The sequence below is a fragment of the Rana temporaria genome, chromosome 1, assembly GCF_905171775.1.
Source record: "Rana temporaria chromosome 1, aRanTem1.1, whole genome shotgun sequence".
Lineage (NCBI taxonomy): Eukaryota > Metazoa > Chordata > Amphibia > Anura > Ranidae > Rana > Rana temporaria.
The window spans coordinates 47,171,418-47,185,531 of record NC_053489.1 but is presented as its reverse complement, the minus strand read 5'-3'; the positions used below and the strand labels follow the sequence as shown (position 1 = coordinate 47,185,531).

At 41.6% G+C, this 14,114-nt stretch overlaps 1 protein-coding gene across 4 annotated transcripts in view; it reads right to left on the bottom strand.

The window, feature by feature from the left end:
• WDR7 (WD repeat domain 7) overlaps positions 1–14,114 on the bottom strand; it is a 583,445-nt gene that overhangs the window by 529,604 nt on the left and 39,727 nt on the right. For all 4 annotated transcript variants that reach the window (XM_040337465.1, XM_040337471.1, XM_040337480.1 and 1 more), the window contains exons 7-9: positions 8,435–8,554; positions 5,732–5,877; positions 3,605–3,707 (exon numbers count right to left, since the gene is read on the bottom strand). In XM_040337465.1, coding sequence (XP_040193399.1) covers positions 3,605–3,707; positions 5,732–5,877; positions 8,435–8,554 — 369 coding nt within the window. The remainder of the gene's footprint in view (positions 1–3,604; positions 3,708–5,731; positions 5,878–8,434; positions 8,555–14,114) is intronic.

Here is a 14,114-nt window from a genome sequence, read left to right as displayed (position 1 = left end):
ACGTAGGTATGCTTGTCTGGTTTCAGGCAATGTGATCAGTTTTGTGATACGTATTTTAGTTTTAGTTCCAGGAGCTTCTAAAGGACAAGAGTGACAAAACCACTCTCATTGACCGTCCATGTTAAAAATTTTAAAAATTTTCCTGCAAAACACACAAAGACGCTCTTTTCTAAATCGCTGGCATGGCCACAATTTTAAGTTTATCAACATAAATTTCATATCGATGCGTTCACAAGGGCCGTGTCTTTCAAACGGTGAAGTCGCTGTATCGATCGCATGTACGGTTGTGGATTTATTACGTTTTGTTTGGAGGCGTAATTAATGTATTGGTCTGTGAATTAAAAGGCGTTTGTAATGGAATTTCTTTCCATAAATAGCTTTCTACCTCAGTGCAATATTCCTCCTCACTGACCTGGGGGGAGGGGAAACCTCTTGAGGGGGGAGGGGCGACCAGGAAGTCAGCATACTCTCTACTTTGCAGATAGAGAAAGGAGCTGTGTGTCCTAAAGATAGTGTAGTGGTTATGGTGAATGGCTTTGGTGCGGGCTCAGCAATTCAGCATTCCCACTCGCATTTTCCTCAGGGAATGCATTTTCTAGTTCTTCTTCTTCTTAATTTTAATTTTAATTTTATTATTCCGTACGTTTTTTGGCTCTGCGTAACTTCTGCATACTTTGAGCTATTGAGACCATTCAACTATTAAAATGTTCGTCTCGTTCAGCTAACGATGGGACTTCTTCAAGTTTTTTTGTACTATTTATACTTTTTAAAATATTAAGCTTTTAGACACTTTTTTTTAACATTGAAGTCAATGAGAACATGCTTTTTACCGCTTCAAAACACACGTTCTGCCAAAAGTTTCAGCTCCTTCATACTTTCACTTACAGACACCAAACAAACTTTAAAGCGGTCACAAAATATTCAGCTATCCAAACATGACTTTTTAGATTGATATCTTTTACGGTTTTTGTGAAAACGCAATTTACGTTTAGTGATATTTTATCGGTTATAATGTAATCCTATGGAGCAGGTTTAGAGTGTGTCATGTGACCTTTAGAGTGCAGATCATCCACAAAAAATATTATCTTTAAAAAAAGGGGGAACAAATTGCTCTCACGCCCACAAGATCTACTTGTCATACACAATTTATATATCAAAACGTAGGTATGCTTGTCTGGTTTCAGGCAATGTGATCAGTTTTGTGATACGTATTTTAGTTTTAGTTCCAGGAGCTTCTAAAGGACAAGAGACATGTTAAAAAGTCTAAAACATTTTTCTGCAAAACACACAAAGACGCTCTTTTCTAAATCGCTGACATGGCCACATTTTTAAGTTTATCAATATAAATTTTATATCGATGCGTTCACAAGGGCCGTGTCTTTCAAACGGTGAAGTCGCTGTATCGATCGCATGTACGGTTGTGGATTTATTACGTTTTGTTTGAAGGCTTCGATAACTGATTTTGTGTGTGGATGAAAGCGTTTCTAATGGTATTTTGATTCCCTAAATAGCTTTCTTTACCTCAGTGCAGTCCTCCTCCCCCACCTCATGTGGAGAAAGCCTCTTGAGGGGGGAGGGGCGACCAGTCAAGTCAGGACACTCTATATTGCAGATAGAGAAAGGAGCCGTGTGATATTAGGCTTTATAAGTACTGAAGGAACACTGCTTGTATGTCCTAATGATAGTGTAGTGGTTATGGTGAATGGCTTTTGTGCGGGCTCAGCAATTCAGCTATTCAGCATTCCCACTCGCATTTTCCTCAGGGAATGCATTTTCTAGTTATAACTGTTACTTGTGTGACTATGTTAGATCCTAATCGATCTGTCAAGCCATCAAATGGCTGAAGTAGTAACTGATCACAGGTAAGGCACCATGGTAACTGTGAAACAAAGCGGCTAAGATGGCAGCTTCCCTAACTATAAGGCTCCGTTCACACCTAGGCATTTTTTCTGCTGTAAGCCTTGGCTCTAAAAACGCCCATTAAAGTGGAGGTTCACCCGGAAATAACGTTTTTTAACCTTAGATTCCTGCTCATTTTGTCTAGGGGAATCGGCTAGTTGTTTTAAAATCGAAGCTGTACTTACCGTTGTAGCGAGCGATCTTCTCCGCCGCTTCCGGGTATGGGCTGCGGGACTGGGCGTTCCTATTTTGATTGACAGTCTTCCAACAGGCTTCCGACGGTCGCATCCATCGCGTCACGATTTTCCGAAAGTAGCCGAACGTCGGTGCGCAGGCGCAGTATAGAGCCGCACCGACGTTCGGCTTCTTTCGGCTACTCGTGACGCGATGGATGCGACCGTCGGAAGACTGTCAATCAAAATAGGAACGCCCAGTCCCGAAGACCCATACCCGGAAGCGGCGGAGAAGATCGCTCTCTACAACGGTAAGTACAGCTTCGATTTTAAAACAACTAGCCGATTTCCCTAGACAAAATGAGCATCAATCTAAGGGTAAAAAAAAAATTTATGGGTGAACTCCCGCTTTAAGACAAATCCCATTCATTTCAATATCCCCTGTTCATATCCGAGCGTTCTGTAGCTTGAAGCGAAACTCCTGTTGCTCAAAAAATTACAGGAGCTTTCTTTTTTGGCAGATTACGTGCATTTTTCTGCGGTTTAAATTGGTGACCTTTTGAACTGTACAAAATCACAGCAAAAAATCACAGCCAATCAAGTTCATCCACCCCAAACTCGCTCATCCATACTATATTGCCAGAACTATTGGGCCACCAATCCAAATAATTGGGTCGATGGGGGACTATGGTGTGGGGTTGTCTTTCAGGGGTTGGATTGGCCCCTTAGTTCCAAGTAAAGGGAACTCTTAAGGCGTCCGCATACCAAGACATTTTGGATAATTTCATGCTCCCAACTTTGTGGGAACTGTTTGGGGATGGCCCCTTCCTGTTCCAACATGACTGCGCACCAGTACACAAAGCAAGGTCCATAAAGACATGGATGAGCGAGTCTGGGGTGGAGAAACGTGACTGGCCAGCACAGAGTCCGGACCTCAACCCAATAGAACGCCTTTGGTGAATTAGAGTAGAGACTGCGAGCCAGGCCTTCTCGTCCAACATTAGTGCCTGACCTCACAAATGTGCTTCTAGGAGAATGGTCATAGACACACCCCTAAACCTTGTGGACAGCCTTCCCAGAAGATTTGAAGCTGTTATAGCTGCAAAGGGTGGGCCAACTCAATATTGAGCCCTACGGACTAAGACTGGGATGCCATTAAACTTCATGTGCGTCCCAATACTTTTGACAATATAGTGCATGGGTCTTCAAACTACGGCCCTCCAGTTGTTCAGGAACTACAATTCCCATCATGCCTAGTCATGTCTGTGAATGTCAGTGTGTTACAATGCCTTATGGGATGTGTAGTTCCACCACAGCTGGAAGGCCGTAGTTTGAGGATCCCTGAAGTGTGTGTGTTATACACGTGTGTATGTGAAGATATTCTGAAATAATGAGGGAACATGCAGAGTATAAACTGTTGGAATTTAGAATGCCAAATGGAATCCATTACAAGTACTGAATGTAACAAAACGTTTGTTTGGCAAACCTTGATGGACACCGGATTGCCCCAATGTACAAAGGCAGACACAAACCTTTTTGTCCTCCTTCGGCATGACGCTGTACAGTAAAGGGGGAATAGAATTCTCCAATGCTTTCCCAACATCAATTCGGAATGAATCGCTGGCAGGAATACAGCTAAAAAACAAAATCAGAACAAATATTTTTTCCTCCTTTTACGTGGACAGTAAAGAAGATAAAATCAGCATACATCACCGCAGACAGATGCACTGCAGTATCCATAATGCAAGATCGAAAAGTAAATATTTTATCTAAAGCAATCAATTAAAAGTGTTTCTAAACAAAACTGGAATCTGATTAATGGAATTCTGGTTACTAAAGAAAATCAAGTTCTTTTTTTCATGCACCTTCAAGACATCAGCAGTGTTGATTGTTTTATCTACCAAGGAAAGTTACTAACAGTAAAGTCCAACTCTGGGCAACTCCAGGCCCCACACCCTGCAATGGTTAAATGCTCATTAAGTCCAGGGGATTGCAAAGGAGGATGTAGATCAGGGGTGTCAAACTCAATTTCATCGTGGGCCGCATCAGCATTATGATTGCCCTCAAAAGGGCCGGTTGTATCTGTAAGATTAGATGTCCAGCGCATCCCCTCCCCTTACATTAGATGTCAAGAGCCACCCAACCATCAGAAGTTGAGTCCCCCACTCTCCCTTACATCACAGTGCACCCCCTTTCCTTATGCTGCTGATGGGAAGAAGCTGGATGCATTGATTGAAAGCAGAATGTAGGGATCTGGAGGAGAACCAGAGGAGTGCTGGAGCTCTTCTGCAGCTGCAGGAGAGGTGCGAGGGCCACGTGAAACGGCCTGGAGGGCCGATTCGGCCCACGGGCTTGTGTTTGACACCTGTGCTGTAGTGTATTGTTACCTTTTTCCTCACTTCAAAAAGGCCCCCTCCAGTGGTGTTCCAGGTCCCCGCAGCCTTCCCTCTAAGCTGCTTCCAGCCATGGTCACATGTTCACACTCCCACCACATACAATACAATACAAGACTAAGGCTGGGTTCACATCTAAATACCGATTCAGTTGACAGCAGGGTTCGGTGCATCCCGGTTCTCTGTTTCAGGGATGAATCGGGCCTGAATTTTTGCCCAAATTCAGACCTGAAACGGTGCCAGAGATACACAGGACCCCTGTTTAATTTAGTCTGCAAGCGGTCATGGAGATGTGTGAAGCGGCTCCATTGGGAGTTGGTCACAATCTCCTGTCATGTGAATTGAAAGCAGGGAAACCCACATCCATTTCTCACTAGTGCCTTACATTGTAAGTGATGAGGCGGATAGGACCACCCACAGAGCTTCAGGGAGAGGAGCAGAGTACTGGTAAATAATGCAGCCTCTTTCTGTACACTCTAGAGATAACATACGTTCAACCTTTGCAGTGGCTTGGGGGGCTGCAAGGGTAATTATTTATTTTTCTCATGTGCCCGAAGTTGAGATTTAAGGCATTGAGTAAAGTTGTTGCTAGTCTTACTCGCTTAGTACAGATTTTATTTTCGCTGTCTGCATGTCAGGGAGATTTCCCTTCACTTCCTGTCCCAGGGACGCAACAGGAAGTGAGAGGAAAGCTCTCCAAAGCCCAGGGGAAATCCCCACTTCGACAGCCGTCACCAAAACTGTCAGGCACAGAAAACAGTTTATCGGGATGTAAGGTTTAAGCCTAGGTTCACATTGCTGCGGGTTAGAAATTGATGCGATTTCCACCCATCAATGCAGTACGACTTCGGGGGATGATTTGACAGACATCTGTGCAAGTTCCTGCACAGGTGTCTATACAAATTGCCCCCTGAAGTCACCAAAAGTAGTACAGGAACTACTTTTTGGAATCGGTGCAGCGCCAAAGTCGCATGCCAAATCGGACCAATGTTTGCATATTAGTAGCAATTGCTCTGGCAGTAGGAACTAACTGGACATTTTTCTCCCTGTCCAAATGTGTGTATATTATTCTTAAAATAATTCAGATCCCGTATTTTATCTAGAAACAAAAAAAAAAAAAAACTTACAAATCACAACTATTCCAAAAATGATTATGTTATATTTTCCTACTTTAACCAGGGGCTACTACCATGCAACAAGCTACTACTATAACAGACGAGCAAGGAGTAGCCCAACAGGGTTACAATGAAAACCTGACCAACTCACCTAGCTGGAAGTTTGTAAATAAAGCTTTGCCCATCTTCAGTCCAGATGATAACTTTATCTGCAGAAATAAAATCCCCTCCAGTCCACATCTGTCCATCTTCACTTGGGACAGAACACAACAGAGTGTAGTCTCCAGCATCGAAGACCTGGAGGAAAAAAAAAAAAAAAGATTTGAAGTGCTGACATGGGACTGGTTTAGGTCATACGGCGCTTACCACGACCTAGCATATCCAGCTCTCCAACTACACTGGTGGGAGATTTACTAAAACTGGAGAGAGTGCAAAATTTCAGCTTCCAGGGCTTTTTGTCAAAGCTTAAAGGGGTTGTAAAACTTTGTGTTTTTTCACCTTAATGCATCAAGGTGAAAAAACACCTTGCAGTATCCGGCCCCCCCAGGCCCCCCGTTTTACTTACCCGAGCCCCGAATTTCTGTGGGCGCAATCCCGCCCGTTGCTCTCTCCGCGGGTTCTCGGCTCTTCATTGGATAGATTGACAGCAGCACAGCCATTGACTCCCGCTGCCGTCAATCAAATCCAATGACACAGGCGCTGGGGGCGCCGCCGAGTCCTGCATTTAGCGGCTACAGACGTCGAATGTTGGACACAGGAGCGTGCCCGCAATGTAACCCCCCTGGGAGAGCACTTTCCAGAGGGGATTATTGGATGCAAGGAGGAGCCGAGAGAGCCGCCGTGGGACCCTGGAAGAGGATGATCAGGGCCACGAACTGCACAGTGGAGGCAAGTATGACATATTTGTTATTTTTATTTTTTTAAACAAACCTATAGTATCACTTTAATTGAACAAGCTCATTCTGAGTGCTCAAGTTTTAGGAAGTCTATCCAAAGTCAAAAAAATTAGTGACCAGGCAGAAGTGCTCAGTTTTTGTACAGATATCTAGTTAATTTATAATACTGCTTGCTTTGCAGAATTCCCCCCCCCCCTCCCTTTTCTTTTTTTTTGGGGGGGGGGGGGGGTTAAGATCATTTTCCCTTTCCAGTTTAATTCAAATTGAACCATAGAAAGCTTTCATCAACAAAGTTAAAACTTTTGTTAATGCTGCACTTCAGACAAATATATATGCAAGAAAGAAACATTTAAGTCAGTTATACATTCACTAGAAAATCATTAAAAAAATATATTTCTTTTTCATTTCAAAAAAGTGTTCATTAAAGGTTTTGAATGATGAAAAAAAAAAGACTAGGGAAAGTTCAGAGTAATTCATATTCTTTGAAGAGATGAAAGGAGATAGGACACATAAATGTAATAGCTATAAAGTACTTACACTAAAACTTCAAAAAGTGTAAAGCATAATGTGATCAACAGTTTTGATGGTTAGAAATATAAAGCTGGGGGTGCTACCTGCCATGAAAATTGGAAGCTCTAGTATTTTTTCATGGAACTAGCACAAGTAAATTACCGTATTTATCGGCGTATAAAACGCACAGGCGTATAATACGCACCCTAACTTTAAGAGGGAAGTTTCAGGAAAAAAACTTTCCACAGCCCCCTGCGTATAACAAGCAGGCACGGTTTACCCTCTATTTTCAGGGTAAAAAAGTGAGTGTTATACGCCAATAAATACAGTAATCTGTATAGAGCAGCCTTTCTCAAACTTTTCAATACAGAGGAACCCTAGAAAATAAATTTCTTGTCTTGGGGATCCCCTGCTAAAACTAACTATATTTACACCTCATGATACATTAGTGTGATGGTCAGTGGGAAGAATGCCCCTTACAGATAGATAAAATGATCAATATAGTGTCAGTGGGAACTTATCTGAGAGGCAGAAGTTGCTAATTGCTCAAGGAACCCCTAGCAACCACTGGAGAGACCCTAGTTGAGAAACCCTGATCTAGATTGTAGTCAACTGTGATTACTGATTAAGAGCCCTTTCACTCATAGCGTCGGCGGTAAAACTTGGCGGATTTGCGGCGCATTTCGGCCGCTAGCGGGGCACATTTTATCCCTGCTAGCGGCCAAGAAAGGGTTAATACCGCACGCAATGTGCTGCTGAAGCAACGCATTGTAGGCGGTATAGCCACGCTGTCCCATTGATGGGCACTGATGATGGGCACTAATATGCGGCATGGATGGGTGGCACCAACGTACTAATGTATGTGTTGTACTAATGGATGCCAATCAGTGCCAAACAATAATGCCTGCCAATCAGTGATTGGCAGGCATTGGCACTGATTGGCATCCATTATTTGTGATTATCATCCCTGGTGGTCTAGGGTGGCATACCTGTGGTGGGCATCCCTGGTGGTCTAGTGGCATCCCTGGCAGTCCAGTGTGGGCATCCTAGGGGGAGCTGCACTGATAATCGATCAGCGCAACCCCCCTGTCAGAGGAGCAGCTGACAGACACGAGTGAGGAAAAGTTGATTACCAGGTTTTCCTTTTTACATCGTGATCAGCCGTGATTGGACAAAGCTGATCACGTGGTAAAGAGTCTCCGTCGGAGACTCGTTACCTAGATCGGTGTTGCGGGGTGTCAGACTGACACCCTGCAACAACGATCGCGTTGATGCACGCCCCCGGGGGCGCGCTGCGGCTCAATATCCTGAGGACGTCATATGAAGTCCATTTAGGATATTGAAACCACTTTGCCACCGTCATTTTGTAATAGGGCGGGCGGCAAGTGGTTAAAAAATAAAAAAAAACACAATATTAAGAAAAGAAAAACAATAACACCAGAGCTTACCCTCCAATATTTAGCACACACAACCAAGAGAGAACTTTGAGTGAATGCGCAGATGGAAATGCTTTGGCAGTTCTGGCAATAAATCGGTTTGGATTCCTCCTCAAACACTGGCTCTGTGTCCTATAAATAAAAAATAAGTGTTAAATGGTTATTAGCAATATCCAATATGGCTAATCTAGCCCCTTTCTTCATATATTTACACAATCTTGGGGGGAGTTTTACTAAAACTGGCGAGTGCAAAATCTGGTGCAGCTCCGCATAGAAACCAACCAGCTTCCAATTTTTTTTAAAAATAATAAATCTGCGCCAATTATCTAAAAGTGATGAATTTAATTAAATTATTAAGCTGCTCCTCTAATAGTAAAACATAGAATTATTACTACGAAGTGATATGTGAAAAAGGAGGAGTTCTAGAAAGTGATAAGAAACACTCATAAATATTAAATATACTAAAGTGAGAAAAATACAAATCATAAAATTCTCCCAAGTGGATAAACGATTTATACAATTAGTGGTAATAAATCTTTAAAATAAATCACCAAAAAGTATTGCACACATAATATAAATTCCTAAAGAAAGTGTTTGACTCTAAAGAAAACTGTACAAAGCAAAAAAGATAAAAAATTGTCCCATTTGAAAAAACAAAAACAAATAATGTGATTAATTTCTAAAATCCATCCACCAACAAAAAAACAAAATCTTGCTGTAAAAGGATTATTGTTCAGACAGTGCAAACTTGTTCCTTCACCATAGCAAGGATAAGACACCCAAAGTGCACAGAAGGGGAATGTGCTTACCAGACTCAATGGATCTTTTTGATTAGAAAAAGATCTCATGCGCTTAGCAGGAGCGTGCCTGCACACTTGGCCATAAATAGGAGATGCGAGCATTGTCTCAAGACCTCCATTGCAGAGATGGAACATGGAATGAAAAAGCCAAAACTTCCATAGTGCAAACCATTTAATAAAAGAATAAAATGACAGGACAAAAAAGGCCAAATGGCCACTTACATTAAAAGGTGCCCAACCCGGCACTGGGGCTGCAGACTCGTAAGGAAAAGCACTTGTGGTTCCTCCACTTCTTTAAAGCATGCGTTCCACCAGTAGGAAGCTCAAGCCAGATTGCCGGATGTGACGTAGGGAGTACACATGACCAGGCTGAGCCTTGACGTACGTTTCGTAAAATTAACGTCTTCAAGCAGGCATGCCTGGTCACAAAAAGTCACGTGATTTATACTCAGATGGAGGGAAGGAGAGTTAGTGTGAGCCAATAGTAAATCTTACTCGACTGCAACCACAGTTCCGACCTGCACAAACCGTGAATATAAAAAAGGGATTTCCAAAGCACAGTGTGTCCATACACTTTAAAAGCCACCATCAGAGTGACCCTGGTTTGTGCAAATTTTATGGTATAGACAAAATTTCTAGCCACTGGAGAGGAACACATATGACTAGAGCCGTCTTACAAAATGAAACCAGGTGGCTATATAAACTTCAGAGTATGCAGCCCTATGGGTTAAATATCGAAATGATCTAAAATTGTTTTTTATCCAATGAATGATGTTTGGTATAAATTAACATCTTTTTAGATGGTTATTTTAATATATTTTACATTTTTGGAGTGTGGACATTTTATATATATATATATATATATATATATATATATATATATATATATATATATATATATATATATATATATATATATATATATATATATATATATATATATATATATATTGTTTACATATTAGGGAGAGTAAAATGGAGAACTAAATTATTCTTTATTTTCTATGTTACCATATGGAATTAATTTTGACCCATTTAAGATTTAATATGAGTTCAATTAATTATAGGAACCTTCAATATTCATATTCATTGTTAGTAAAATTATTGGGTGCATTTCTAGTATTCCTATTAGTATCCATTTAGAGGTCTCCATCTAGTGGAATAATGGGAGAACTGAGGATATTTACATATTCAAATTTTTTCTTATCTTTTTCTCTCTTGTGGGTTTAGTTGTTTTTTTATATGTAAATTTATGGTTTGTTTCTAATATTATTGCCCGTATAATATTAATGCCTGCCTAATTAATTATCTGTTCTCTGAGGGAATGTTTTATCAAATGTTTTTATATGTGTACAATTAGGAGATTTTTACAAGTGTCTATCCAGCGGTTTGCGCAGGTCGGAACTGTGGTTGCATTTGAGTAAGATTTACTATTGGCTCACATTAACTCTCCTTCCCTCCATCCGAGTATAAATCACATGAATTTTTGTGACCAGGCACACCTGCTTGAAGACGTTAATTTTACGAAACGTCCATCGCGGCGCAGCCTGGTCACGTGTACTCCCTACGCCACATCCGGCAATCTGACTTGAGCCACCTACTGGTGGAACGCACGCCGTCGAGGAAGTGGAGGAACCACAAGTGCTTTTCCTTACGAGTCTGCAGCCCCAGTGCCGGGTTGGGCACCTTTTAATGTAAGCGGCCATTTGGCCTTTTTTGTCCTGTCATTTTATTATTTTATTAAATGGTTTGCACTATGGAAGTTTGGGCTTTTTCATTCCATGTTTCATCTCTGCAATGGAGGTCTTAAGCCAATACCCACATCTCCCGTTTATGGCCAAGTGTGCAGGCACGCTTCTGCTAAGCGCATGAGATCTTTTTCTAATCAAAAAGATCCATTGAGTCTGGTAAGCACATTCCCCTTCTGTGCACTTTGGGTGTCTTATCCTTTTACAGCAAGATTTAGTTTTTTGTTGGTGGATGGATTTTGGAAATTAATCACATTATTTTGGTTTTTTTCAATTGGGACAATTTTTTATCTTTTTTGCTTTGTATATTTTTCCTTAGAAAGAGTCAAACACTTTCTTGGGGATTTATATTATGTGTGCAATACTTTTTGCCGATTTATTTTAAAGATTTATTACCACTAATTGTATAAATCGCTGGTTTATCCACTTGGGAGAATTTTATGATTTGTATTTTTCTCACTTTAGTATATTTAATATTTATGAGCGTTTCCTATAATCACTTTCTAGCGCCCGCAAAAAGGAGTGCAAAAACGATCAAAAGCAACACATGCATAGGTGTGAATTGAGCCTTAGTGCTCCCGTTTTAATATATCAACCCCAAGGTGACAACCAAGTCACTGGAGTCCTTTTACTACATGAAGTCTCAAGACCTTTATTATTGATGAGTGTAATTGTACCATGGCAATAATAGGTATCATCAAAATTGCAAATGCTGTGAATTCAACTAATCTCGTTGATTTTATTTACAGACATGTTCTTCTGACCTAAAATACCAGTTTAGGAATGTATAAGCCTAAAAAGAAAACCAATAAAACTAGCTGCCTGAAACTTCCCTTTGGATTGGCAGCATTGCCATCATCATCTAGTCTGTCACTGTAAATAAGGGGTTCTCAACCCTGTCCTCAAGTACCCCCAACAGGCCATGTTTGCAGGTTTTCCTTTATCTTGCACAGGTGCTTTAAATCTGAGTCAATGGCTTGGTATTTTGGACAACTATTTTATCTAAGAGAAATTTCCAAAACATGGCCTGTTGGGAGTACTTAAAGGACAGGGTTGAGAACTTGCGTGCGCCACCAACTATAGGGTTATGTGCTTACCAGAGGTAAGCTGTACCAAGCCAAAGTTATTGATTGTGTTCCTGATGGCAGCAATCTCCAATGACAGGGAAAGCAGATGATTGAATGATATGGACTCAGTAGCCACAACGGCCATGGAACTCAGCATCTGCTCGCTTTGGCAGCGTTGTAAATGTCTGTACATCTGTTAAACACAATACAAATTCCACCACAGCCAGGAGGATGACTAGTGAAAATTCTCCGATGGCAAAGGAACTGGATCCTCCTCGCTCACTCCTGCAAGTCTGCTGCGGTTTCTGTCAGTCTCCCTTCTAGACTCGGCTTCCTCCTCTGACCGCTGTTCCAACAGGAGCTCCGCTTCTTCAAGAGGCGGAGCTCCTGCTGGAACAGTGGTCGGAGGAGGAAGCCGAGTCTAGGAGGGAGACACACAGGTCCCAGAAGACAGCAGGGACCGGTGGAATCGCACAGCACGACTCATGTATGTGCAGTAGGGAACCAGGAAGTGAAGCCGCAAAGCTTCACTTCCCGATTCCCTTGCCAAGGATGGCGGCACCTCTACCGTGAGACAGATCTTCTTTGGGTGCCGACATCACGGGCACCCAGGATTTGTAGCTGCCAACTTAAAGGAACACTAAAGGTTTGTTTTTTATTAGATCAATTGATTGCTGTAAGCTAGAGCATTTAAATATCACTTACCTCGTTTTTCCTTTTGACCTCCAAAATACAGTAATCCAGGTTTGAAAATGCCATTTCCTATCACTCCTCTTCTTGCTTTCCACCAGCATCTGAGCCGTTTTGCATGGTGGAAAGCAGAATGTGCTCACCCCCTCCCTATGACTACAGCCCTGCGTGAAGATGCTCTCTTATCCCTCACAGGCATGGAGGCTAAGCCTAATGGGAACTGTAGTTCCCATTAGGCCGTGATGTAGCAAGAATGAATGTGCACCGCAAACCAGGAAGTCAGGGATTTTTTTTGGGGGGGGGGTGACACCGCTTTACTATTAGGAGGGCTGTTGCACAGAAGGCTTTTTATCTTAATGCATAGACTGCATTAAGATAAAAAATAAAAAAAAACTTGCCTTTACAACCCCTTTGAGGGCAGGGACTGATGTGAATGTACAATATATACATGTTAAGTATTGAGTAAACTGATAGCACTATATACTGTAAGTATCTGTAGTAAAAACAACATAGAAATAAAAGAAAACCGGTGATTGTAAATGCTGGATTGCTGAGCAAATTTCTGCAGAAGCCTCCTACAAACCCAACACATAATGTGTACATATATTCTAGCACAAGAACTGGAGTGGGCATTCTTCTTCTTTAAAAGGGGCATATACAGTGATCACAGAACCATTGTTTGGACCGGGAGCCTACTTTAGGCAAGCTGAATGTGTGTTTTAATGGCAAAACAGTCAGAAGCAACATTTACTTTGCCATGAAGGAGTACAAAGTCAAGCAATCAGTCCATGCAGCACTCATAAGTACCACGTTTCCCCAAAAATAAGACCTAGCATTATTTTCCAGGAGGGCTGCAATATAAGCCCTACCCCAAAAATAAACCCTAGTTTAAAATGCTTGTAAAATCCTATAATCCACTCTATTACAGTAGTATATAATGTACAATGTGTGGGTTTCTGTAATATAAATGCTGGGAAGAGAGCTCCGGCGGGTCACAGAAGGGCAGAGCGGCGCTATAATGAAGGTATTTGGCACAATTATATTACAGAAACCACACATTGTACATTATATATTACTGTAATAGAGAGTATTATAGGATTTTACAAGCATTTTAACTCAGTTCACACTGGGGATTCCTGTCAGGTAGGGGGGAGAGGGGGAGCACATTACATGGTAAGAAATACCCCGAAAATAAGCCCTACTGTGTCTTTTATTGGCAAAATTAATATAAGACCCAAGCTTATTTTTGGGGAAACACGGTATTAAAAACATAACTCAAGCCTTACGTCCAATCTTGCAGTTGTACAGGCTCCCCTCCTATAATGAAAATCCTTATTCAGATTTCACTGCACATCTCGCAGTGCCTATTAGAAACTACAACAATTTA